A 25,653-nucleotide genomic window follows, 5' to 3' on the forward strand; every position below is an offset into this window, starting at 1 on the left:
TACCCCCCCCCCACAAAAGTCTTAAAGTTAGTCCCTCTAGTTAAGTTAAATATTTGAAATTCACCATTTCACCTTTCCCAGACAGAGAGACAAACTGAGGGTGCAGCACTGGAACTTCCACTGTTGTCGTATTACCTCCTACGTGGGTGGCAAGGCATGTGCTTCTCTGGTGAGATGTTTTTCCCACCTGACATTTTCACTACTACTTGAGGAACTTAAACAATAAAGAAAATATGCACATAAACACATTTAACTTGAAATTTGTTGGAGAACCCCTGATGTAGGCATAATTCAGGGATATCAGAAATTACCAGCCTCAATTTGGGGAAAACCTACCTATACTCTCACCATGAATAAGCGGTATTTAAAATAGAAAATCATTTCAGCTTTTGACACTAAGATTAGTCCCTCCAATGGTTATTCTGGTTGAGGTTTCAACCATTTTGTCCACTCTTAGATACATTTTGTTCACTCCTAACCATTTGACATTATTTTATTAACACATATTAAAAAATTAAGTTAGACAAGGAAGGTAAAAGATATACATGTTGGCTTCAAAATTTTCATTTGTTGACTTTAACATCCCCTAAAATAAAAGTGCTAAGGTATAAGTCTCACAAAATATGTACAAGATTTATAAAGAAAGATTTATAAAGAAAGTTATAAAACTCTGGAAAAAGAAATAAATAAATGGAAAGATGCCCTATGCCATAGTTAGGAGGATAAAAAATTCAGTTCTGAAAATACAAACATCCATTACATATAGAAAGTCAGAGAACTATAGAAATAATCTAGCTACATAGGTTTTACCAGTATTTATGTATCTTCCTAAATAAAACAGCAATTAATTAAATTGAACATTAACCATACCAGATAAGTTTTACAACTCCTGCTAATTTACTTAATAGGCATTTATTTTATACTTACTGTAGTATATGTGATATTTTAGGGACAAAAATTTAATATAACTCTTTCTATGTGGAATTTATAGTTCTTAGAAAGAACAAGTCAAGGCTAGCATGTAATAAACAAAAGGAAGATAACTATTCAAAATCTATCTAAATTCCTAAGTTTAAAAAAGAGGAGAAAAAAAAGCAATTGTAACCAAGAAATAAAAATGGGGTGGAAAATAAGAGCCATAAATTTTAGTATTCATCAGCTAATCCACAAAACATCCAGAAAAGTATTTGTAAAGGATATTACTACTTTAACTAATGAATAAATTTATGTTAGGTTGGTAGGATAGAAAATAAACATGTTGGTTTCAAATTTCAAATGGTTTTAATAGTTCCATTTGATTTGAACTATGTTCTCAGCCTTCCATACATTGCATTTCATGTCACAAAGACTACCTTAAAACATTTCCGAGACTTGGGAGTCGGGCTGTAGCGCAGCGGGTTAAGCTCAGGTGGCGCAAAGCACAAGGACCGGCATAAGGATCCCGGTTCGAACCCCGGCTCCCCACCTGCAGGGGAGTCGCTTCACAGGCGGTGAAGCAGATCTGCAGGTGTCTATCTTTCTCTCCTCCTTTCTGTCTTCCCCTCCTCTCTCCATTTCTCTCTGTCCTATCCAACAACGACAACAACAATAATAACGACAACAATAAAACAACAAGGGCAACAAAAGGGAATAAAAAAAAATTTAAAAAATAAATAAATAAAAATAAAAAATAAAAAAAAACATTTCCGAGACAATAAATACAGATTTGTATTTACTGTGGTTGTCATTTTAAGACAAAAAAAAAAAACTTTTGTTTTTATTGTTGTTCTGGTTTTTTATTTATTTGTTTGTTTTTAATCAGAGCACTGCTCAGCTGCTTTATGGTGGTCTGGGGGATTGAACCTAGGACTTCAGAGCTTCAGGCATCAGAGTTTCTTTGCATAACCATTAGGCTATCGCCCCTGAAAATTATTGCTTCTCTAAAACTAGTTTTCAAACCTTGTGATCTCAGAATCTATGTCTATTTAAATATTGACATGAAATGTTGAGAGCCCAAAGAGCACTTACTTCAGCAGTCTTCCTCAATATCTCTAATTTATATATATGGGTTAGTGTAAAATAGCAGCAGACATGTCACAGTATGCATAGTAAAGGCAAATTTATAAAAGCTATATTTTTAAAAATCCAATTTATTGTCTTCCGTTGTTGTAAAATATATTTACTGTATGATTTGTCAGAAAAAGATTTTTTTCTAATCATTTTATTGGGAAAATAATGATTTATAAGACTACTTCTTCTTCTAGCATTTGCCCTTCTTCCGTAGCCAGTCAACAGCATCAGATTGAGCCTGATGTAAAGTTTCAAGACCTCCTTTGAATCTGGAGAGGTGGCAGTCGTTGACTATGTGGGTCATAGTCTGTATATCCACAAAGGACAGCCCCTCAACATTAAGTTGGAGGACTCAAAGAGCAGGAGCAACAGCTTGAAAGCTGTCAGGAGCTGCTTGTTGCTGGCTTTGAAAGTGACTGGGATCCATGTGGATTCAGTTGGGTAGGAAGGATCGTCAGTTTCCCCAATGAATGGGTACTCACGGGATGCACCACGGGAAGGTCGATCCAATGCATCTCGAGATAAGACTACTACTTTCCTGTGAGTCGTCTCTTCCCTCCCTCCCCATAACAGATGTCTGCACATCACTCCTGCCACCTCATATATTGGGTCCTCAGCACTCTCTCCAGCACAAGTGGTTCTTTTCATATCAGTTTTTACATCCACTTTGTTGTGATGTGCTTTTTGTTGATGTATCTAAAGGAAATCTGACCTCACTCATATACATAGCTTTAAAATAACATCCTCATAGACCCAAGAAATACCTTTGAGATATTCCTGTTGTCCCCCTCAAAAACTTTGAGAATAGCTGCTGTAGTGTAGACCTGCAGAAATGGAAGTTACTTTATTTCTACAGAATGTAAGAATGGCTTTTTTGTACCTATAGTTCTGACTAACCATTAGACATCGTTGCTCACAGAGCAAATTGTGCTACTACAGCAAAGTCGAGGATCCTGTATTTGTCCACACTGAAGTGCCAGTCGAGATAATTATGCACTATTTGCATAATTCCTGCCCTTAAAAAAAATGTCTACTGAGAGTGGAGTGACTGGCATTAACATAGACTTGAAATATTCGTTATCTTTCAAGGTAACAGAAGCAGCACTGTTGCATCTCCAGGAAGAGTGGAAAGTAGAAAAGTACACAGAAAGAACCTCAAGGAGAAGGAAAATATAATCTATACGTTGAGTGATTGGACAATTTTACTCAGTAAGAGAAAGTGCATTTTGGAGCATGATAAAATATTGTAGTAAATTAATGTTGCAACACATAGTGCTGGCCCTAATTTAACAATTTTCTCTTTGTAATTGTTGCTTTTTGTGATTGTTGCTAGTACAGTGTAATGAACAGCATCACCCATTAAGAGTCTTCTAGCTAATTCATAGGGACGGAGTGGACCAAAATATTGACATATACTTAGTAAAAGGAACTTTAAAAGCCTCTGTCCATGTTCCCTAATTTTAAAAGAGGCTTTCCATTTTCCTCCACACTTAAAAACTATTTCCTTCCAAGATTTAACAAGTATTTTAAATAGCTCCTTCACTTTACAATGTGAGGCTTTTAGAAGAGGAAGAATATATTTAGTCTTTCTTGATTTTTATAATAAAATATCACTGATGAGAACAATACAAAATGCAAATGGCTTCATACTAGAGAAAACATGTAATTATGCACACATATAATTCAGTCTTATTAGTCTCTATCTACACAATGCCACTTTTACTTACCAATGACCACAATAAGTGTTGACTGGATATTATTCAATTTGAAAACAAAGATAAGGGAAAATAAGTTTCTCTTCATTCTCTTGAATTTCATACTAACAATGCCTACTTCACATCAAAATAGTATTGTGATAGCTTAGTTTATTACTAGTATATTGTGTCAAAGGTCTGGTCACTGACCTTTCTAAGAAAAATGTTTTTTTCTATATATTGGTATCAAAAGAATATTAAGTGTGGGTGCTAAGGAAATCAGGAATTTTAGTGCGTGCTTGAAATCCTAGACTTAATTTCCCAGAATTGTATAAATAGAAGACAGATGAAAATGAACAAATGTAATGCCTCAGTAGACAATATCAATTATATGTAATAATGTTACTTTCTCATCTTGAAAATTGTCACTTTTCTTTTTTTTAATTTTTTATTTATAAAAAAACATTGCCCTGGACTGAAGACCCCACCAATGTTTCCTGGAGCTCTGCTTCCCCAGAGACCCACCCTACTAGGGAAAGAGAGAGGCAGGCTGGGAGTATGAATCGACCAGTCAACACCCATGTTCAGCGGGGAAGCAATTACAGAAGCCAGACCTTCCACCTTCTGCAACTCACAATGACCCTGGGTCCATGCTCCCAGAGGGATAGAGAATGGGAAAGCTATCAGGGGAGGGGGTGGGATATGGAGATTGGGTGGTGGGATTTGTGTGGAGTTGTACCCCTCCTATCCTATGGTTTTGTTAATGTCTCCTTTCTTAAATAAAAAATAAATTAAAATAAAAGGAAACATTGACAAAACCATAGGATAAGAGGGATACAGCTTTGCACAATTCCCACCACCAGACCTCTGTATACCAACCCCTCCCCTAATAGCTTTCCTACTCTTTAACCCTCTGGGAGTATGGACCCAAGATCATGTGGGATGTAGAAGGTGGAAGGTCTGGCTTCTGTAATTGCTTCCCTGCTAAACATGGGCATTGACAGGTCGATCCATACTCCCAGCCTGTCTCTCTCTTTCCCTAGTAGAGAACGGCTCTGGGGAAGCAGAGCTCCAAGGCACATTGTTGGGGTTTTCTGTCCAGGGAAGTCTGGCCACACCCTGTTAGCATCTGGAACCTTGTGGCTGAAAAGGGAGTTAATTTACAAAGCTAAACAAATTGTTGACCAATCATGGACCTAAAGGCTGAAATAGTGCAGGTGAAGCATTGTGGGGGGGGGGGGGTGTCCTCCATTTTGTAGATAGCAAGTAGGCATATTTTAGTTATATTTCAAAGGGTCTGTAACTATACTAATGTTTTTTGTTTGTTTGTTTTCGCCTGAGCCTGAAATCTGATATGCAGGTGAACCCTAACTATTGTCTGGGGAGGTGATGTCATGTCTGGAAAAGGACCAAAAAGCTGGATCAGGGAGGAGAGTAGCTCCCTAATATGGGAAAGGAGTATAAATATTACTGTAAACCCCATCAGTTTGATGTGATCTGGGGCCCATAATTGGCTTAGGAGCCTGTGTGACATCTACATCCCTCTAGATCTGAGCTCACTTTCTGTGGTCATAAGTAGGAACATCCCATGCTGCCCCAGTATTGACCCATCTTCCTCAGGTGTAGCATAGAGTATGTTGTCCATCCTCCCTTCGGAGGATGGAACATTCTCTACCATTGTTGCTCCTGGTTGAGGGCAAGGTCCTATGGGGGCCCACAAAGGGATCTATTATGTTGTTCCTGATACAGATGACTGGAAACAATGGAGAGAGCGATTTGTTTGAGGTCAAGGCCCATCAAGTCTCTTTGGAAGACTCAGGACTCCCCATTAGGGCCCCAGCTGGTGTCACTGATCTTTTTAATCAAGGAATGCTCTAGAGCTTGGACTGGAGTTGGTGTATTGCACCAAAGTAAAAGACTCTGAGGTAGGAGCAGGGGTGGGGCAGGGGAAGGGTTCAGGTCTTGAAACATGGTGGCAGAGGACCTAGTGGGGGTTGTATTGTTATGTGGAAAACTTGGAAATGTTATGCATATACAGACTATTGTATTTTACTATTGACTGTAAACCATTAACCCCCCAAAATAAATAAATTAATAAAATAATAAATACTCTTAAATTTTTATTAATGTTTTTGATGTTATTTAAGAAATACTCTTAAAATTTTATTAATGCAGTCAACTATTTCAGATAAAATGTTCACCACTCACCTGGGTAAGCTCTCAAGTTACTGAAAAATAGACATATGGCCATGTAGAATCCAACTTAATATCTGAAACTTCTAGCTATTGTGTGATAACCAGTTGACAAGTAGAGCCAAAGTGCCCTTGGAAGTTGCCCCGGCATGTCCCAGACTGCTCTGCATGGAGATTCCCATCTTGAGCTGGTAAGAGATTCTTTGATTGCACTCAGCATTTCTCTACCATGGTAACCAGCTGTGGGGTCAGAGTAGGAAGTGGAAATAATCTCCTATGATTCAGTTTTCAAATGCAGAGCTAACTTTGGTATTTTTTAAAATGGTTTTCCAAATGGAAGATTTAGCATTATCTTAGAACATTTGAAGCAGAAAAATTTCAAGTGGAAAAGTATAAATAGTAAGGATCCAGATTCGAGCCCCCAGCTCCCCACCTGCAGGGTAGTTGCTTCACAAATGGTGAAGCAGGTCTGCAGGTAATAATAATAATGAAAAGTATAAATATGGGATCACTTGTCTGAGAATAGTAAATCTTTTAAATCACATAGCCACCTTTCTCTGGGTGTGAACTAGGAAAAATCCTGTGACTCTCAAGTCTTCATTCTATTAGTAGAAACAGAGTTGAGATGGTTCCCCCATGATTGTAGATTTGTTATATTTAAGCTCAGCAAAGAATTAAGAAGAGTATGCTTTTCAGGAATTTTAAGCTTTATTCAGGAAAAGTGAGAATTCACATGCTGGAGTATATGTAGACAGTGAGAAAGAGAGAGAGACTTGCTTACATGTATAAGCTTCCAAGTAGAAAAACTGAGAGCAACCAGCCCGTAATGTCAACTTTGGCAAACCTCTAAGGCCTCGTCTTCACTTCCTTTCTAAGCCATGCCCATACCTGTTACCATTCCCATTTCCTGTGCAACAGTTAATTTCTTCCCCACTGGTATGGAGAATATATGTGCAGGTGAGGTGCAACAAAGTGTGAATGTTCCAGGTGTTCATGGTTTCCAGGCCTCGCTCTCCTTGTCCCTGCACTGACCTCAACACATTAAAGCAAGGTTAGATTGTTTATTTATTGTTGAATTCCATTGTACAACAAATTAGCAATTACAGAAAATCAGTTACTGACACAAATATTTATTAATAGCCTATGGGTGATAAATTTTAAGTTCTTCCCATTCACACTGTAGCCATTAATTTATTAAAGTAAATGGCAGGGGTTGTGAGGATCAATACATATAAAATTACTGAGCAATTAGCACAAAGTCATCTCTCATAAATGATATTATTTATTATTTAAAAGATAAATATTTGCTTTAAGTGATAGTTATGACCCAATGCTACTTATATAATAGTGATGTAAAAGAAGGAAATATTTTCTTTCTATTTTTCTCAATTTATTGGTAATTTTTACAAAGTTTTACAGAATTTTAAGATATGGGGGATGTAATCTCACACCCAAATCAAGTAAATTCTATGATGGTCTCCCAAGCCCCCACTCCAACCCCCCTAAAAAAAATCACATTGTTGGGGGTTGGGCAGTAGCGCAGCGGGTTAAAATCACATGGAACAAAGCTCAAGGACTGGCATAAGGATCCTGGTTCCAGCCCCCAGCTCCCTATCTGTGGGGGTGGGAGGGTGGGGGGGTGTCACAGGCCGTGAAGCAAGTCTGCAGGTGTCTATCTTTCTCTCCCCCTCTCTGTCTTCCCTTCCTCCTCTCTAGATTTCTGTCCTATCCAACAAGGACAACAAAATTGGGGAGAATGGACTCCAGGAGCAGAGTATTTTTTTTAAATTTTTTATTTAAGAAAGGATTAATGAACAAAAACATAAGGTAGGAGGGGTACAACTCCACACAATTCCCACCACCCAATCTCCATAACCCATCAAAATTCCACCAAGCTTCTTTAAGAGAATAGAACAAACACTACAATAATTTATCTGGAACCTGAAAACACCTAGAATTGCCAAAACTATCTTGAGGAAAAGAAACAGAAATGGAGGCATCACACTCCCAGACCTTAAACTATATTATAAAGCCATCATCATCAAAACAGCATGGTACTGGAACAAAAATAGGCACACAGACCAGTGGAACAGAATTGAAAGCCCAGAAGTAAATCCCAACACCTATGGGCATCTAATCTTTGATAAGGGGGCCCAAAGGATTAAATGGAAAAAGGAGGCTCTCTTCAATAAATGGTGCTGGGAAAACTGGGTTGAAACATGCAGAAGAATTAAATTGAACCACTTTATCTCACCAGAAACAAAAATCAACTCCAAATGGATCAAAGACCTAGATGTCAGACCAGAAACAATCAAATACTTAGAGGAAAACATTGGTAAAACACTTTCCCACCTACACCTCAAGGACATCTTTGATGAATCAAACCCAATTGCAAGGAAGACTAAAGCAGAAACAAACCAATGGGACTACATCAAATTGAAAAGCTTCTGCACATCCAAAGAAACTATTAAACAAACAGAGAGACCCCTCACAGAATGGGAGAAGATCTTCACATGCCAGACATCAGACAAGAAACTAATCACCAAAATATATAAAGAGCTCAGCAAACTTAGCACCAAAAAAGCAAATGACCCCATCCAAAAATGGGCAGAGGAAATGAACAAAATATTCACCTCAGAGGAGATCCAAAAGGCTAACAAACATATGAAAAACTGCTCTAGGTCACTGATTGTCAGAGAAATGCAAATTAAGACAACACTAAGATACCACCTCACTCCTGTAAGAATGGCATACATCAAAAAGGACAGCAGCAACAAATGCTGGAGAGGATGTGGGGACAGAGGAACCCTTTTAGATTGCTGGTGGGAATGTAAATTGGTACAGCCTCTGTGGAGAGCAGTCTGGAAAACTCTCAGAAGGCTAGACATGGACCTTCCATATGATCCAGTAATTCCTCTCCTGGGGTTATACCCCAAAGACTCCATAACACCCAACCAAAAAGAGGTGTGTACTCCTATGTTCATAGCAGCACAATTCATAATAGCTAAAACCTGGAAGCAACCCAGGTGCCCAACAACAGATAAGTGGCGGAGCAGAGTATTTTTAGTGCAGCCACCAAGCCCCAGCGATAACCCTGGAGGCAAAAAAACAAAACAAAAACTAGTATAACTTGCTGCTCATTGGTCTGATCTCATTCTGTAATGTCTACATTAAAATCTACTTTTCCTTTTCTTTTTTTCTTTTTTCTTATTTATTTATTTATTTTGCCTCCAGGGTTATCGCTGGGGCTCTCGGTGCCTGCACTACGATCCACTCTGTTCCTGGAGGCCATTTTTCCCATTCTGTTGCCCTTGTAGTTGTTATAGCTGTTGTTGTTAGGACAGATATAAATCGAGAGAGGAGGGGAAGACAGAGAGAAGGAGAGAAAGACACCTGCAGACCTGCTTCACTGCTTGTTAAGTGACCTTCCTCCCCCTCCCCACCACCCTCTACCTCCCGCCACAGGTGGGGAGCAGGGGACTCGAACCAGGATCCTTGGGCCGGCCCCTTGCACTTTTCCATGTGCGCTTAACCTGCTAGCTATCGCCCATCCCCTAAAGTCTACATTTTTAGAAGTTCCTCCTAATTACTAGAAACTTTCATTGGCCTCTCCTGTGGAATTTTTTCTGTTCATTATTTCTCAAAATGTAGGCCACAGAACTAGCTTCATATGAAGCTCCAGAGGCAGTAGTTAAGCATACCTATTTCTAGGTTTCATTCTGTGTTAAATTTTTCAGCATTTCTGATATGAGATTTACTGGTCAAGATGTGTGACAGGGGTGAGGTTAGATAGCATAATGATTATGCAAACAGAGTCTCACAGCTGAGGCTCCAAAGTCCCAGGTTCAATCCCCAGCACCACCATAAGTCAGAGCTGAGCAGTGCTCTGGTGTAAAAAAAAAAGATATGTAACAGGACCAGCAAGATAACTAACCTGTTTGGCCATGCACAGGCACAATCCAGATTAAAACCTAACCCCTACAGAGGGGGAGCTTTTAGTAATGTGATGTCTTTCCCTGTCATCTCCCACTGTCTCTGTCTCTATCTCCCTTTATAACTATAAATAAAATAAATGTTTAAAAAGTAAGCAATAAAGCCCCAGTAACAACAATGCATAAAAATTCAATAAACATATATAAAGTTAGCATATATGCTTTTTCTAAATCCACGTTTAAATTAATTCATAGTTATTTTATTAGGTAAAAGTTTGCATAAAATAGTAGATCTTAGAATATATTTTTAGTGTTTGCCTTAAAGTGTTTTTTAAAGATACCCTGTATGTACAATTGGAGCAGATGTAAACCTGTGCGTAAATTGTATTCTTATCATGAAATAAAACATTTCTATATCCACAAAAGATCCCCTCATATCTATTTCATTTCAGTCTTGTTTCCAAAGTACTAGTTTGGTTTTGTTTACTGTGCTATGTGGTTTATATAAGAGTAAATGCCACTTAAGATTTATTTTTCTCAAATAGATATCAAGCAGAAAGTCTACACACAGTTGTCAAGAATATGGCCCTGACTTCTCCCTGATTAGTAGGAAAAACTGTTTCCAATAATATAAAAATTTAATTAAGAGCTAAACCTGGAGCTGGGCAGTAGCGCAGCACGTTAAGCACAGGTGGAGCAAAGCGCAAGGACCAGCATATGGATCCCAATTCGAGCCTGGGATTCCCCACCTGCAGAGGGGGTCGCTTCACAGACAGTGAAGCAGGTCTGCAGGTGTCTATCTTTCCTCCCCCTCTCTGTCTTCCCCTTCTCTCTCCATTTCTCTCTGTCCTATCCAACAACAACGACATCAATAACAACAATAAAACAAGGGCAATAAAAAGGAATAAATAAATAAATAAATAAATAAATAAATAAATAAATATTAGAAGAAAAAAAGAGCTAAACCATCTTTAGCAGCTGTGGTCAGTTTAAGTACAAAGTGCGTATGACTACACTTCTCTTCCAAAATTCTACCATACTTTCTTCTTGATCATTTCCAGATGAAAACCATATAACTATCAATTAAGTGATTAACCGTCTTAAGATTGAAAGGCATTTTGTATGAAATCTATTTAACACTCTCATCAACAGTTAATAAATTGTAGCTTGGCTAACCATACAAAGGTTAATATAATTTTATATTGATTATAGTAGCTTTTAAGAACAGAAGAATATACATACTTTTTAAGTGGTATAGAACATTAACAAAGATAGCTATAGGCTTTTTTAAATTTTTTATTACTTATCTTCTTCTTCTTCTAGCGTTTGCCCTTCTTCCGTAGCCAGTCAACAGCGTCAGGTTGAAAGCTGTCAGGAGCTGCTTGTTGCTGGCTTTGAAAGTAACTGGGATCCATGTGGATTCAGTCGGCTAGGAAGGATCATCAGTTTCCCCAATGAATGGGTACTCACGGGACGCACCACGAGAAGGTCGATCCAATGCTTCCCATTACTTATCTAATATTGATTTACAATGGGAACAGTGTAGAATTATACTTCTCCCTGTTATCCCTTAATTTTGTAAATCAATATTATTACTTATCTAATATTGATTTACAAAATTAAGGGATAATCTAATATTGATTTACAAAATTAAGGGATAACAGGGAGAAGTGTAATTCTACACTGTTCCCACCACCAGAGTTCTGTGTCCCCATTCCCTCCACTGAAAACTGCAGTAGTTCTCCAAAGACCACAGATACGGATTAGATATTGTTTATATAACTACCTAAATTTGTATATATTTGCCCATTCTTTCTATGGTCCTGCCTTCTCTTTCTTTCTAAGTCAGACCTACAACTATTACTACTTCCAAATGTCTTTCTTCCCTTCCCATCCCCTTCTCTCTTTGGGTATTGATGGAATGAATTGGAGTTCAGAGCCCTCTGGTCATCTTTCCCTAACATTTCTCCCCTTCTGAAGGTATGGACCAAAATTCTTATTTATTTATTTTTATTTTTTATATTTTTATATTACAGAATTACATTTCGACAGGAGTTTGAATCCACACCATTCCCACCACCAGAGTTCTGAATCTTCACTCTCCCCACTGCAATCTACCACGGTTCCTCTAAAGTTGTAGACATGGGCCAACCATCTCTCTATAACTATCTGTCCACATTATACAAAATTTCCCCTTCTTTTCCTGATTCAATCTTCTCTCTTTCTCTAAACCACTTATGACTTCATAACTACCTCCATATGTCCCTCTCCTTTTCCTTCTCTCTCTGAGTGATGGTGGAGCTGGAGTGCAGAGTTCCCTTATCTTCATCCTATCACTTCTCCCCCGCTGGAAGTATGGATCAAGGTTGTTTATTTGGAGCAGAAGGTAGGAGTTCTGGCTTCTGTAGCTGCTTCTCCGCTGAGCATGGGCATTGACAGGTCGATCGATACCCCCAGCTTGTTGCTATCTTTCCATAGCGGACCAGAAGACTGGAGATATGAGGGTCCAGCACATATTGGTGAGTGGACCAAAGTTCTTTTGCAAGGACCTAGGTATGAGACCTAGGTAGGTCCCCAGGAGGGAAGCTTTATAAGTGGTAAAGCAGTGTCGCAGGTATCTCTTTGTCTCTCTTTCTGTATCATCCCTTCCCTCTCAATTTCTGACTGTTTCTATCCAATAAATAAAGGTAATACCAAAAAAAAAAAATTTGAAGAAATACTTGCTCCACATTTTAAAAAAAAAGAAAAGAAAGAAACCAATAACAGAGATATATCAGAAAGGCCCCTCACCAAATATTTGGAAATTCAGTTGCATACTTTGAGATAATTCATTGGTCAAGAAGAAATCAGAAAATATTTTGAAAAAAACAAACTCATCCTCTGAGGAAATAAGTTGTACGACTAACACTTAATGGGACGTTGTCAATCTTACCCAAACCTCTTGCCCAAAAATGTGGGAGGAGTGGTTTCCCAAAGGAAATTTAGAGTATTACTACTTGAAGGAGAGAATGCTAGCAAGCATACACAAAAATATGCTTTACAGCCAGCTGTTAAGAGCTGTAGAAACTTTCACTTGAGTGTTATTTAATTTTCCAGTTTTATTAAAGGAAAACAGAAAGGAGTGCAGAGGCTGTGACACTTAATATACCTTTATTATTCATGAATGTTTCTACAGCTCTTAACAGTCAGCTGCTTCTCTGCTTGAAGACCACCAACAGGAAAGCGATCACGACCTCCATGATGTTCATTTCATCCTTTCTGAGATTTGAATTACTGGCTCTTTTCTTTCCACTGAACTTTGACAGATGATGCCGAGGAAAGGGTTGGTGGTATAGGCAGCAGACCTCTGGAAGAATTGTTGCTCAGCAGGAAGAGAATTAAGGGAAGTCCTGAAGCTGTGGCACATAGCAATTTCTCTCACAGGTAGTTACTCTCACAGGTACTTCCCTCTGCCATCCTGTCTACTCCCATTGCCAGACTACTCTGAATTAAAGAGCTCACATGCTAATTGTTCATAACTGGTGAAGAACTACGTTTGACTGACTAAAGCTTTCCTGGGAGAGTGATTTTATCTCTGCCTCAGTTTCCTTATCTTTCAAATCAGGATAATAAGAGTTTTTATTTCATGAAGTTATGGTAGTTAGAAGTGATTATACATATCCATACATATTCAAATAATAGAGAGTTGAAATAATATACTTTAGTCATAAATAGTATGAAATTAAAGGGTAGATCTCCCATCCAAGACACTCAGGAGAGGTTGCCCAAAGACAGAGTTTTTGACAGAAAAATTCAAAGTGAAATCAATTAAATATCTTCAGGTTCATAAGAAACTATTATAAGTCTTTTAACTGTCTGAAAGTATAAAAACTGGGGGGTATCCAGAAACAGAGTTATAGTACTCCCGTAGGAGAGTGATAGCAAAAGTCTGGTCTGTGGGTCAGGATCACTTGATCTCACTCTTCTGAGGCAGCTATGGAAAAGACTTGAAATTCAACAAATCTAGGATGGTGTCGTGTTGTGTTGTGTTGTGTTGTGTTGTGTTGTGTTGTGTTGTGTTGTGTTGTGTTGTGTTTTCATCAGATAATTGCTTAGCTCTGGTTTATGGTAGTACTAGGGATTGAGCCTGGGGCCTTTTGCTCCACCAGTTTGTACATCTTTGTGCAAAACTATAATGCTACCTCCCCAGCCCACTAGAAGCTTTTCCTTCACAAGAACAGTTAAGTGTTCATTTTTAAGTAATTTTTTTTTTAACCAGAGCACTTCTTAGGTCTGGTTTATGGTAGCATGGGGGATTGAACCTGGGACATCAGAGGCTCAGGCATGAGAGTCTATCTGCATAACCATTATGCTATCTACCCCCACCTTTAAGTAATTTTGCATGGCCCACAAATGACTTTAGAAATATCCAAATGGCCCTTGGCAGATAAGAGATCTGTGACCCTGCTATAGAAGAAACACACATATATGAGAGTCAAACACATATTTTCAGAGAATCTGCTCCTTGGCATGTGAATACCATATTCTTTGTCAGATGAGTCCTCCTCTTCTTTCCTTGAATTCCCAGTCTACCATCTTATTCTGTAGCTCAAGATATACACCCTCACTTTGTCACTTTGACTTTGGTGTCCACGTGTCTTAGTCATATGTATCTAATTAAACATTTTTCTTCTATTTATCTACTTGGTTTTAATTTGATTATTTGAGTAACCTGAGAAGAAGCTAGAGGGGCAGGAGAAATTGTCCCTTCCCCCCTGATACTATCACAGCCATCGGGCTAAAGGGAGTATATCCTAGTAAAGTTATAAGTCTTGTTGGTCTCATACCTGTCTTCTTCCTCAAAAGGAGTCTACTGGCCATAGCTGAGGTAGTTGGCCATAATCAATATGTATCATGTGTATGAGCATCCTCAGTATTTTTGTAAAAAGGTAGTAACTACCTCAGCAGGTGAAAACTCCATATATGTTTATTGTCAATTAACATGGGATGATTTGAATATTTAATAGAATATTCATAATCTGAGTGCCTCTCCTTTGTGCTCCATAATTTTCTTCTCTTGTAACAGTCTTTAGATTCAACTATGAGTATCACAAGAGATGAAATAGTGCTGCGGGTGTCTTTCTCTCTCCTGCTCTGTCTCTCCCTCCCCTCTCAATTTCTCTGTCTCTATCCTACAAAACTAAAATTAAAAGGTGAAACAAAAACTAGCAGATTTGTACTACAAATAATGAATATAAAAGAGGTAAAATGTTTGTAATGGGAATTGCTAAAATAAATACTTAGCATTGTCAGATAAAAGCATTGTCAGATAAAAGCATTCAGAAACTACTAATGATTCTCAATAGCAGAATTAATTTTAGATGTATTTATAAACCAAAGGATTCTGGCATGTGACTTTTGTTGTATGACAGTCCAATCATATCAAATATTTGGCACAGAAAAATTCAAATGGAATCAGACTAGAATATTCATAGTGATTTCCTAATTTTATTTTCTAATTTGCTGGAATACTGTTGTTCAACTTTAATGTTGGAATAATATGTTTAATTCAATTGATTTAGAATATTTATAGCAAAGATAACACAGGAAGCTCCCCTATACCCTTTCTTAGCTCCCCTACTGTTAACATTTCACACTACCACCATGCATTCGTCAAGATCCAGAAACAAACATTGGTAGATTTCCATTAACCAAATTAGCTAAGCTCCAGATTTTATTTGGATTTGACCAGTTTCTACACTACCCTCCTCCTTTTCTCCCTCCTCCTCCTCCTCCTCCTCCTCCTCCTCTCTCATGACTCTGTTCATGGTGGCCATCACAATTAGCTTTCATCTTTCCATAAGTTGCCCTGCTCTTGACACTTTCTAAGTCCATCTTTTCTCACATGTCTTGTCAGACTTGAGGAGCACAGGCCATATCCTAGAAAGGGTCCTCAATCTAAGTTTATCTCTTGCCTTTTTGTGTGTGGTTAAATTGTGGTGAAATGTTATTGTTTAAATATATTATTTATTTACTTATTGGATAGAGATAGAGAAAAATCAATAGGGAAAGAGGAGATTGCCTTGCACGTGTGAGAGAATAACAAAGCACAGCAAGTGGGAGTCCCTGGATGGTGTATAAGTGCCCTGGTATTTATTTATTTCCCTCTCTCTCTCTCTCTCTCTCTCTCTCTCGCTCTCTCTCTCTCTCTCATGAACGCACACACACACTTCACTACTTCACTGCTAATGAACCTTCCCTCTGTTAGTCCTTGAGCATTGTGACATGTGAGTTCTAACAGGTGTGGCACTACCCAGCCCCTGAAATTGAATTTTTTTTTTAAGGGAAATGATGTAACCAAACAGGGAAAACTGCTTACATTCTTAGTTTAGCCACCACACACTACACAGCCTTTGCTTTGGGATTTCCTGGGTATCTCTACTTTGTCCTACAAGTCCACTCTATGGCCTTCACGCATGTCAGGCTTTCCCATGTTATTTCTTTTTTTTTTTTTTTTAAATATTTACTTTATTTAATTATTCCCTTTTGTTGCTTGTTGTCTTATTGTTGTAGTTATTATTGTTGTCATCATTGTTGGATAGGACAGAGAGAAATGGAGAGAGGAGGGGAAGACAGAGAGGGGGAGAGAAAGATAGACACCTGCAGACCTGCTTCACCGCCTGTGAAGTGACTCCCCTGCAGGTGGGGAGCCGGAGAGCCGGAGACTCGAGCCAGGATCCTTAGGCGGGATATTATTTCTATATAGTAATAACTATTAGGAAAGAAATGTTTTTACTGAGACTCTCCCCCCCCCGTGTGTGTGTGTGTGTGTGTGTGTGTGTGTGTGTGTGTGTGTGTGTGTGTTAAAGAGTTTATGATAAACCATGCAGTTAAGAAAACTTCCAAGATGGATATTTGTTCTCACAGTATAAAGTTAAGATGCTAAAATAATATTTTAAAAAGGAAATGACAGGGGGGCTTACTTTTTCAAATATTTAAAAGTTAATAATAATTTAAAGGTTCCAGCCTTTAGGTTCATGATTAGTCAACAATTTGTTTGGCTTTATATGTTAACTCTTTTTTTTCAGCCACTAGGTTCCAGATGCTACCATGATGCCAACAGGACTTCCCTGGACAGACAACCCCCGCCAATGTGTCCTGGAGCCCCACTTCCCCAGAGCCCTTCCCCACTAGGGAAAGAAAGACAAGCTGGGAGTATGGATTGGCCTTCCAACACCCATGTTCATCAGGGAAGCAATTACAGAAGCCAGACCTTCCACCTTCTGCACCCCTGGGTCCATTACTCCCAGAAGGATAAAGAATAGGAAAGCTTCCAGTGGAAGTGATGGGATACGGAGTTCTGGTGGTGGGAACTGTGTGGAGTTGTACCCCTCTTATCCTATAGTTTTTGTCAGTGTTTCCTTTTTATAAGTAAAATTTTTTAAAAAAATGAACCACAACATGGGGAGGGGTAATATGGGGGGCCTGGGTTAGTGACTCAGCAGTACAGTGTGTGCTTTGCATGTACGAGAGAATAACAAAAGCACAGCAAATGGGAGTCCCTGGATGGTGTACAAGTGCCCTTGTCTTTCTTTCTCCCTCTGACCGGAGAAAGGGGGAGGGGTGCACACACACACACACACACACACACACACCACTCACAAACAAAGAAAGCCTAGAAGTAACAGGTGGCTCAGCATCACAGCATACTCGGAGGCTCTGGTTCAGTCCCCGACACCATACACAAAAACAAGTGACCCAAAATATTTTTTAAAAACACACTTTTAATTTAGCCCACATGCCATCTGGAGACTATAGTAATAGAGCAAAGAAAGAAAAACACAAATGCTGTGATACTAACAACATACATGATTCCCATCAAGAAAGACATAAGTTCACTAATCAGAAAGCTTGTGACATGCCAAGCTTTACAAAGAGAGAAATATGGAGACCTGAGATTTGACTGGTCACATAGGGGTCATTCAAAAGAAGGAATATGTGCCATCTGCTCTTTTGGCTGATTTCTTGTTCCTAGAGGGGGAAAAAATGTTTCATTCCACAAATTGAATATGCTATTAACATCCACCCAACTTACTTTCCAGTGCATTTCTGTATGCAGATTTTTTTTTTTTAGTCTTTTAACCAACATGTTCAGACTCAAATTGGTCCTACACCAGGGCAAAATGAATACAGTAATAGAAATACACTAAAGAGGATACTGTACAAATTTCTCCAGTGGAAAGTGATGCATTAAGTGATCTCTATGTTTGGGTGGTTATTACTGGAGAAAACTTGAGCCGAGCAATCAAAACATTTCTATCCCACAGTAGCAGAAAAATGAACAATTGCAAAGCAAGTGGCACACATCAGCTCAGAAGAGGTCACCCAGATGAAGAAACAGTCTACTCTACTGATAATTTCCCTGTGTGACTTTACTGTTTAAAGGTGCCAACCAATTCATGGCACCAGCAGACTTTCATCAAGAACCCAGCCCTGTGTTTTCAGCTTTGAGGCTGAAACAGAGGCATGTCACCCATGCTTCTCTCACACGTCCACTGGGACCAACTCTTTAAAGTTACAGGTGTTGACTCAAAGAATATCCTCAATATCACCTTTCCTTCCTTGAAGGTCTGGGTTAAATTGCAATGGCCTGGGACATTCCTCTATTGAAATCTCATGTCCCTGCCTGCCGTTACTGTCCTTGGTCTCCTCTTGGATCAAGTGTGGTGAGCAGTCCTGTTCGGAGTTGCTCCAGACGTAGCCAGGTAAAGTCACGTGGCTGTCGGGCTGTCTGCTGGCCATCTTGGCGGCTTTGACAGATGTGAGCACCATGCTGGTGCTGTGAGTCACGGTGGTGAGCACTGAGCCATACCTGTGGCCGCCGCATGGGGGCGTCCTCTTCCAGTCGACCGAGAGATTCCATCGGCTCCACAACTTCTTCATCTCAGTCTGAACCTAAAAACCGCAAAGAACCACGTTGAGTACCAGAAACCGTCCCGGGTCTGTAACCTTGTCAGATAGGGTGTTCACCCTGATTTCAGAGGCAGTGGTCATTGTTGATTTCGGTTTCATTCTGCGCCTTTCTGTACATACTCTCTCAGCCTCAAGGGAGTTACTACTGGAGATAAGCAAGTGGAGGCTAAGAGGCAAGGGAGCTGGTCGAGGTTAGTATCTTAAACGCAGGCAAAAAAAACACAATTCAGGGATGGGGAAAGACGATTCCTGTTGCTGAGGAATGGCATGGAAGGTGCACACGGTGAAACCGAAATGAATTATTACTGTCCCGTCACCTTCAGCGTTGGTTTAATGTTCCAATGGAAGAGAGGTGAGGGGAGGCAGAATGAGTAGACAGGCTAGACTGAATGATGACAGATGGAAACTAGACCTTTGGCGGCTGGTATGGTGTAACATATACAGATGTTCAGGTTGTTAAAGTTTATAAACAGATGTTAAGGTGTGAAGCTGTTCACCTGAAACTAATACAGTCTGGTAATATTGCCTCAATTAAAAAAAAAAGTTTGAATGGATTTGTCCTAGGGAAACTTACAAATTGGTTTCTTACAGAACTTACAGTTTAATGTGGTTAAGCTGTAACTGGAATAAGAAGCTCATTAATCCAAGTATTGATTTGCATGTCAGCAATTTTCTTATGTCAGGGTAAGCCATTAAATTGACATTTAAAAGTGCTACAGGAGGAAGAAGCTAACTTATTGACATTAATTCTTGTTTCTCACTCATAAAAAATATGATGAAAATATCTTTCTTCTCCCCCTCCTATTCTACCCTGCAAGTCATCCAAACCTTAAAGAGACTTAAGTCACATTGTGATCACCATAAGTAAGTTTATATGCAGCTAGATTTGTGATACATCTGAGCTTCCTTCAGACCTACCTCTCCATTGCAGTAGCAGTAGACGATAGACACAAAGAAACCCTGGAAAGGAACAATGACTGTTAGTGTTTGACAGTTCATAGCAACTGTAGCACTAATACGTTAAAATGTGTACATTACAAAATGAATACTGCAGAAAGCTTTATAAAGCATTCCCTCCGTTTTCCAAAACCTTAAGTTTTTGTTCAAATTTGTTTGAGGCTTTCTCTTGTTATCAGCTCAGCCAAAAAGTAATTCTGAGATACAGAAAGAAATGATTTCTATGGGATAATCTCACTCATAGGCAGAAGCTGAAAAACAAGATCAGAAGGGAAAACACTAAGTGGAACTTGGACTGGGTTTGGTGTATTGCACCAAAGTGAAAACCCCTGGGGTACAGGGAGGCTTCAGGTCCTGGAACATGATAGCAGAGGAGGACCTAGTGGGGGTTGTATCATTGTGCGGAAAGCTGGGAAATGTTATACATGTGCAAACTATTGTATTATACTGTCGACTACAAACCATTAATCCCCCAATAAAGGAATTTTAAAAAAATAAAGAAGTGATTTCTAAGATATAAGGTTCATTTATGTTTTCATTCAAGAATCACCATCATTTCTCAACTGATAAGTGATCTATACACAGTGAATGTTGGAAAATATAGGTAATGGGCATTATATTGTAAAAAGAGGAAGAAGTGAAGAAAGGGAAGGAGGGATCCAGGAGGTGGCGCAGTGGATAAAGCATTGGACTCTCAAGCGTGAAGTCCTCTTCTGTTCAATCCCTGGCAGCACATGGACCAAAGTGATGTCTGGCCTCTGCCTGTCCCTCTCTCTCTCTCTCTCTCTCTCTCTCTCTCTCTCATTCATGAATAAAGTTTAAAAAGAGAAAGAGGGGAGTCGGGCTGTAGCGCAGCGGGTTAAGCGCACGAGGCGCAAAGCACAAGGACCGGTATAAGGATCCACGGCTCCCCACCTGCAGGATAAAATAAATAAAAATAAATATAAAAAAATAAAAAGAGAAAGAGAAGAGGGAGGGAGAAAGGTTTTTTTAAAGATTTTTTTTATTATTTATCTTCCCTTTTGTTGCCCTTGTTGTTTTATTGTTGTTGTAGTTATTGTTGTTGTCGTCGTTGTTGGATAGGACAGAGAGAAATGGAGAGAGGAGGGAAAGACAGAGAGAGAGAGAGAAAGACAGACACCTGCAGACCTGCTTCACCGCCTGTGAACTGACCCCCCTTGCAGGTGGGGAGCGGGGGCTCGAACCAGGATCCTTAGACTGGTCCTTGTGCTTCACGCCATGTGTGCTTAACCCGCTGCGCTACCACCCGACTCCCGAGAAAGGTATATATATATTTATATATATATATAAACACTCATGAAAATAACTAAAAAAAAAAAAGTGCCCTCATTCATTTAAAATTATTTATTGATTTTTATGCCATGGGAGTTGTTCTGTGTGACAGAGATAAACAGTGCAAACAAGACAGACAAGCTTCCCGCTCAAGTCTACATTCCAGTAGGAAAGACAGATAAAATAAAGAGAAACTGTATGGACTATGTAATCTGAGGACAGAGAAGATACATTCAATGGGGAATCCAGTGAAGACCTCTCTAAAACTGGTTCAGGACAAGCAGCAGCAGCCAACTGCATGGGGAAAGCATCCCCTGCAAAGGAAACAGCAAGTATGAACCCTTGGTGCAGGAACAGGGCTGAGTAACAGAAAATGTGGAAGTTCTTAAACTTAGCAGGTGACAGGGAACCATTCTAAGAAAGCTCCTCAGCAAGCAGTGCTGTGCAAGCCAGAAAACAGCATTTAGGTTTTATTCTGGGTCCAGTGGGAAACCTCTGGATGCTTCGGGCAGGTAAATGGCATGCTCAGATTTAGTTTTTAGGATTCTTCCAATTATGTATCAGGAGTTGATTTACGGTGGCAGGAAGTGGCAGCAAATGGAGGAAGAGTTAAGGGGCTTCTTCAATTCCTCACGTGAGGGATCACATTTCAACGGTGATCACATTTTCAAACAAGATAAAATGCGTAGAAGCAATCTCTTTCTCCTCATTTCCCTTTTTCCCCCTCTTCCCTGCTTTTCCTTTCTTTTGCTTTGGTTTACTTTACACACACACACACACACACACACACACACACTTAGTCTGTAGGTATTACATATTTTACAATATGCTTTCTTGTTCCATTGCCCAGGCTTAACTGTGAGAAACAGCTCTTGCTGTGCTCAGAGGTGAACTTGCCCTTTGCAAAATGAAAAAGCACAAGTACAAGAGAACATCACCCCCTCTCGGCTCTAGGGGAAACAAGTGCATGTGAGCCAGAGAGAAGGCTAAAAAAAGAGGTCTTGAGGCAGAAAAGAAGCACAAAAACTACAAATTACCAGCTGGTGTTCACTACCTGAAAAGAGTTGAAGAAGAGCTCACAGTGCATTCGGATCTCCCACCCGAGCCCAGAGAAGGAGTGAGGCAGGCACACAAACACAATGTAATGTACTCCAAAGACCAGCACCAAGACCAGCGTGGACTTGGCAAGCTTCCTGTAAGAGAAGAACAAGTCTTTTCATTAATCAGCCCAAAACATTAAAGTTTTGAAAGAGAAAAGAAAAAAAAAAAAAAACACCACAACTTAGGGGCTGATGTTGTGCTAGGTTTTTTGTTTTTTTTTTCCCATCTCCTCCCTGTCACTTTTGTACTACTGATAGATCAAATGGTTTATTCTCGCTTTCCATGATTATTATCCCAAAAGTCTCTCAAGCAATTGTAACCTTCTTTAATCACTAATCTTCCCCCTCTACTCAATTATTTATTTACCTATTTGTATTTCTTTTGGAACAAATGTTAGGGGGAGATTAGGACCAGTAAGCTATAAACCTCAATTCCACTGGGACCTGGAACCAGGAGTAATTGTTTTTGGTCCTTATTTTCTCCTTGTGTTGTCACCAAGGAGAATTCGGAGAGCACCAGAGAAAGGCAGGCCCTTTGTTTCCCTTAACTAGAGCAAGGAAAAAGGAAGACAACCTGGAAGTAATAATAGGTGTAGGTTGGCTTAGAAAGAAAGAGCAGGTGAGGCCTTAGAAAATACAAAAAGAGGCCCCAGACTCAACAATTTGCCCACTTCATCCACAAGTCTATCCATGTACCTTTTATTTTTTCTGAATAAAGTCACTGACACCACAGTCTGATGCAATTTTTTGGGGAAGTAAAACCATGGAGAACCAGACACCATGGAGAAGAGACTCTTGGGTCTCCTCCCCCCACAACTAAGTGGTGTGAGTGAACTAAGACCAAAGAGACCTAAATTCAGGGGACGGATCAGTCATTACCTCCCTCCCTGTATGTTGTAACTATTTTATTAGCTGAAAAAAATCAGGTGAAAGAGTCAGTAGTCCACAAAAACTATTGATAATAAATGTCCTGGTCAGGAGTACATAGCATAATGGTTATGCAAAAAGATTCTCATGCCTGGGGCTTCAAAATCCGAGGTTCAATCCCCCACACCACCATAAACCAGAGTTGAGCAGTGCTGTGGTAAAAAAAAAAAAAAAAAAAAAAAACTCACAAACAATAAGTAAACCTTCTGGCATTGTACTAAATCATCTTACTCGTATCTACTTTTCTATTTTTCTTTTTTGCCTCCAGGGTTGCTGGGGCTCAATGCCTATACTACAAATCCACTGCTCCTGGAGGCCATTTTTCCCATTTTGTTCCCCTTATTGTTGCACTTGTTGTAGTTGTTATTGTTGTCACTGTTATTGTTGTCATAGCTGCTGTTGCTGTTGGATAGGACAGAAAGAAATTGAGAGTGGAAGGGAAGACAGTGTAGGAGAGAAAGATAGACACCTGCAGACCTGCTTCACCGCCTGTGAAGCGACCCACCTGCAGGTGGGGAGTCCAGGGCTTAAACTGGAATCCTCAACCTAGTCCTTGTGCTTGGTGCCATGTGTGCTTAACCCGCTGCGCTACTGCCCAGCTCCCTCCACTGTTCTATCATCATAACTCTCAAGGCCTTTGACCAGCAAAAATCATACTGAAGTGCCTAACAGCTATTCGGAGTTACATGTTTGTTCCAACGCATACCTGTCTGCCTCTCCTATCCTTCACTAGTGCCTGGACTCTCTCAGCCCGAGGACATCTATTCTAGCTCATATCTGTAACTTCATCTGCAGCCCAATGGGCTTTATTTCTTTTTTAAAATTTATCTTATTATCTTAATTTATTGGATAGAGACAGCCAGAAATCAAGAGGGAAGTGGGAAATAGAGAAGGAGGAGACAGAGAGACACCTGTTTTAATACTCTCCAAGCTCCCCCCCCCCCCCCCCGCCCGACAGATGCGGGCCTGGCTCCAACCCAGGTCCTTAACATGTGCACTCACCAGATGTGACACCACCCAGCCCTCTGATGGGCTTTCTTAAACACTGCCTCTAGTCCTCATACCTTAAATGATCTTCCACTAACTCCATTTGAAAAGTGTCCTTCACACCAATTTCACTGACAGCAACATTTGTGACAGATGATGGGTTTCTCTGGCCTAAACAATGTTTTCAACTTTTAAAACAAGATCAGAAGAGAAAACACAAGTAGAAACTGAACTGGAGTTGGTGTATTGCACCAAAGTAAAAGATTCTAGGTTGGGGAGGAGTACAGGTCCAAAAAGGATGACAGAGGACCTAGTGGGGGTTGTACTGTTACATGGAAAACTGAGAAATGTTATGCATGTACAAACTATTGTATTTAATGTCGAATGTAAGACATTAATCCCCCAATGAAGAAATTTAAAATAATAAAATTTCAAAATAATAATAATAATGTTTTCAACTTTCAAAGAATCCTTAGGATGTAGTAGTTTTCCTCCTAACAGTTGTGTTGCAGATTACCTCATTCTATTCTTGCATATATGAGTAAGACACTTTGAGTATCTTTATAGAATTTTAATTCAGTCTCATCAGATAAACAGGGACAGCACTAATTACACTTGAAGTATCTTGAAAGACTTGTCCAACATCACTGGGAAGAAATGTGCAATCTTTAAGATGAAAGAGCCCCCCCCCCAGACTTTTCTCAAGATCAAGTGAGTTTTGATTACTAATAGCTCATATGACTAGGAATTTAAAAAAAAAAAAAAAAAAAACTAGGCAAGGGCAAAAATAAGCTAGAGAAAAAACACAGTAAAACTTTGTGGAGTACCCTGCTAGGCTACCATCTGGATTTCCTATGAGTAGACCTCTTTGCAAAAGATAAAAGTTAATTTGTAGTAAACAAGCAGTAATTGAGTTCATCTTCTATTGTATAACAGATTGCCACGTGTTTCACAGTTTAAAGCAGTAGTCATTTATAAATGTTTCTAAATGCCTGAAATTCAGGGACAAAATAGTTGGATCCTCTGCTCGGGTTATCTGAAGGCTAAAATCAAGATGCTTCTGAGGCTACATGATTTACGAACCTCATGGCTCTCTTCTGGGTTCATTCAGATTTCGAGCAGATCTTAGTTCCTTACAGGGGTAGGATTGTGAGCTATTGACCACCTTGCCTGCTACAAACTGCCCTCAGGTTGGCCTAATCATTGGTCCTCACAACGGGTCAATTTATGTCCTCAAAGGCAAGAGGAGAATCTCTCTACAGACTACCAAAATAGAATCATAAAATGTATCATAGTTACAGGAGTGACAATCCTATCCCCTTTTCCGTATTTTGTAACCAAATCAATGGAGATATAACCCCATCATAGGTCTTGCCTACACTCAAGTGGAGATAATATGGATCATTATATGCCAGGGGGTGGGAATCCTGGAGGATGCCTTCCATGCACTGCAAATAATTCCTATAACTAGAAATACAAACTGTGTAGACCGGTATTCTTATTGATATTGACAAGTTTTGCTAACTTCATCCACTTGTAAATTCACTTTTTGAGCACATGTAGTATCTC

General features: G+C 39.5%; 1 protein-coding gene across 1 annotated transcript in view; it reads right to left on the minus strand.

Annotated features, from left to right (window-relative positions):
* Positions 1–17,613: 17,613 nt before the first annotated feature.
* Positions 17,614–25,653, minus strand: part of PTH2R (parathyroid hormone 2 receptor) — an 86,100-nt gene continuing 78,060 nt past the window's right edge. The window contains exons 11-13 of the mRNA XM_060194018.1: positions 22,125–22,263; positions 19,739–19,780; positions 17,614–18,802 (exon numbers count right to left, since the gene is read on the minus strand). Coding sequence (XP_060050001.1) covers positions 18,437–18,802; positions 19,739–19,780; positions 22,125–22,263 — 547 coding nt within the window. The 3' untranslated portion in view covers positions 17,614–18,436. The remainder of the gene's footprint in view (positions 18,803–19,738; positions 19,781–22,124; positions 22,264–25,653) is intronic.

This window comes from Erinaceus europaeus, chromosome 7 (assembly GCF_950295315.1).
Source record: "Erinaceus europaeus chromosome 7, mEriEur2.1, whole genome shotgun sequence".
Taxonomy (NCBI): Eukaryota; Metazoa; Chordata; class Mammalia; order Eulipotyphla; family Erinaceidae; genus Erinaceus; species Erinaceus europaeus.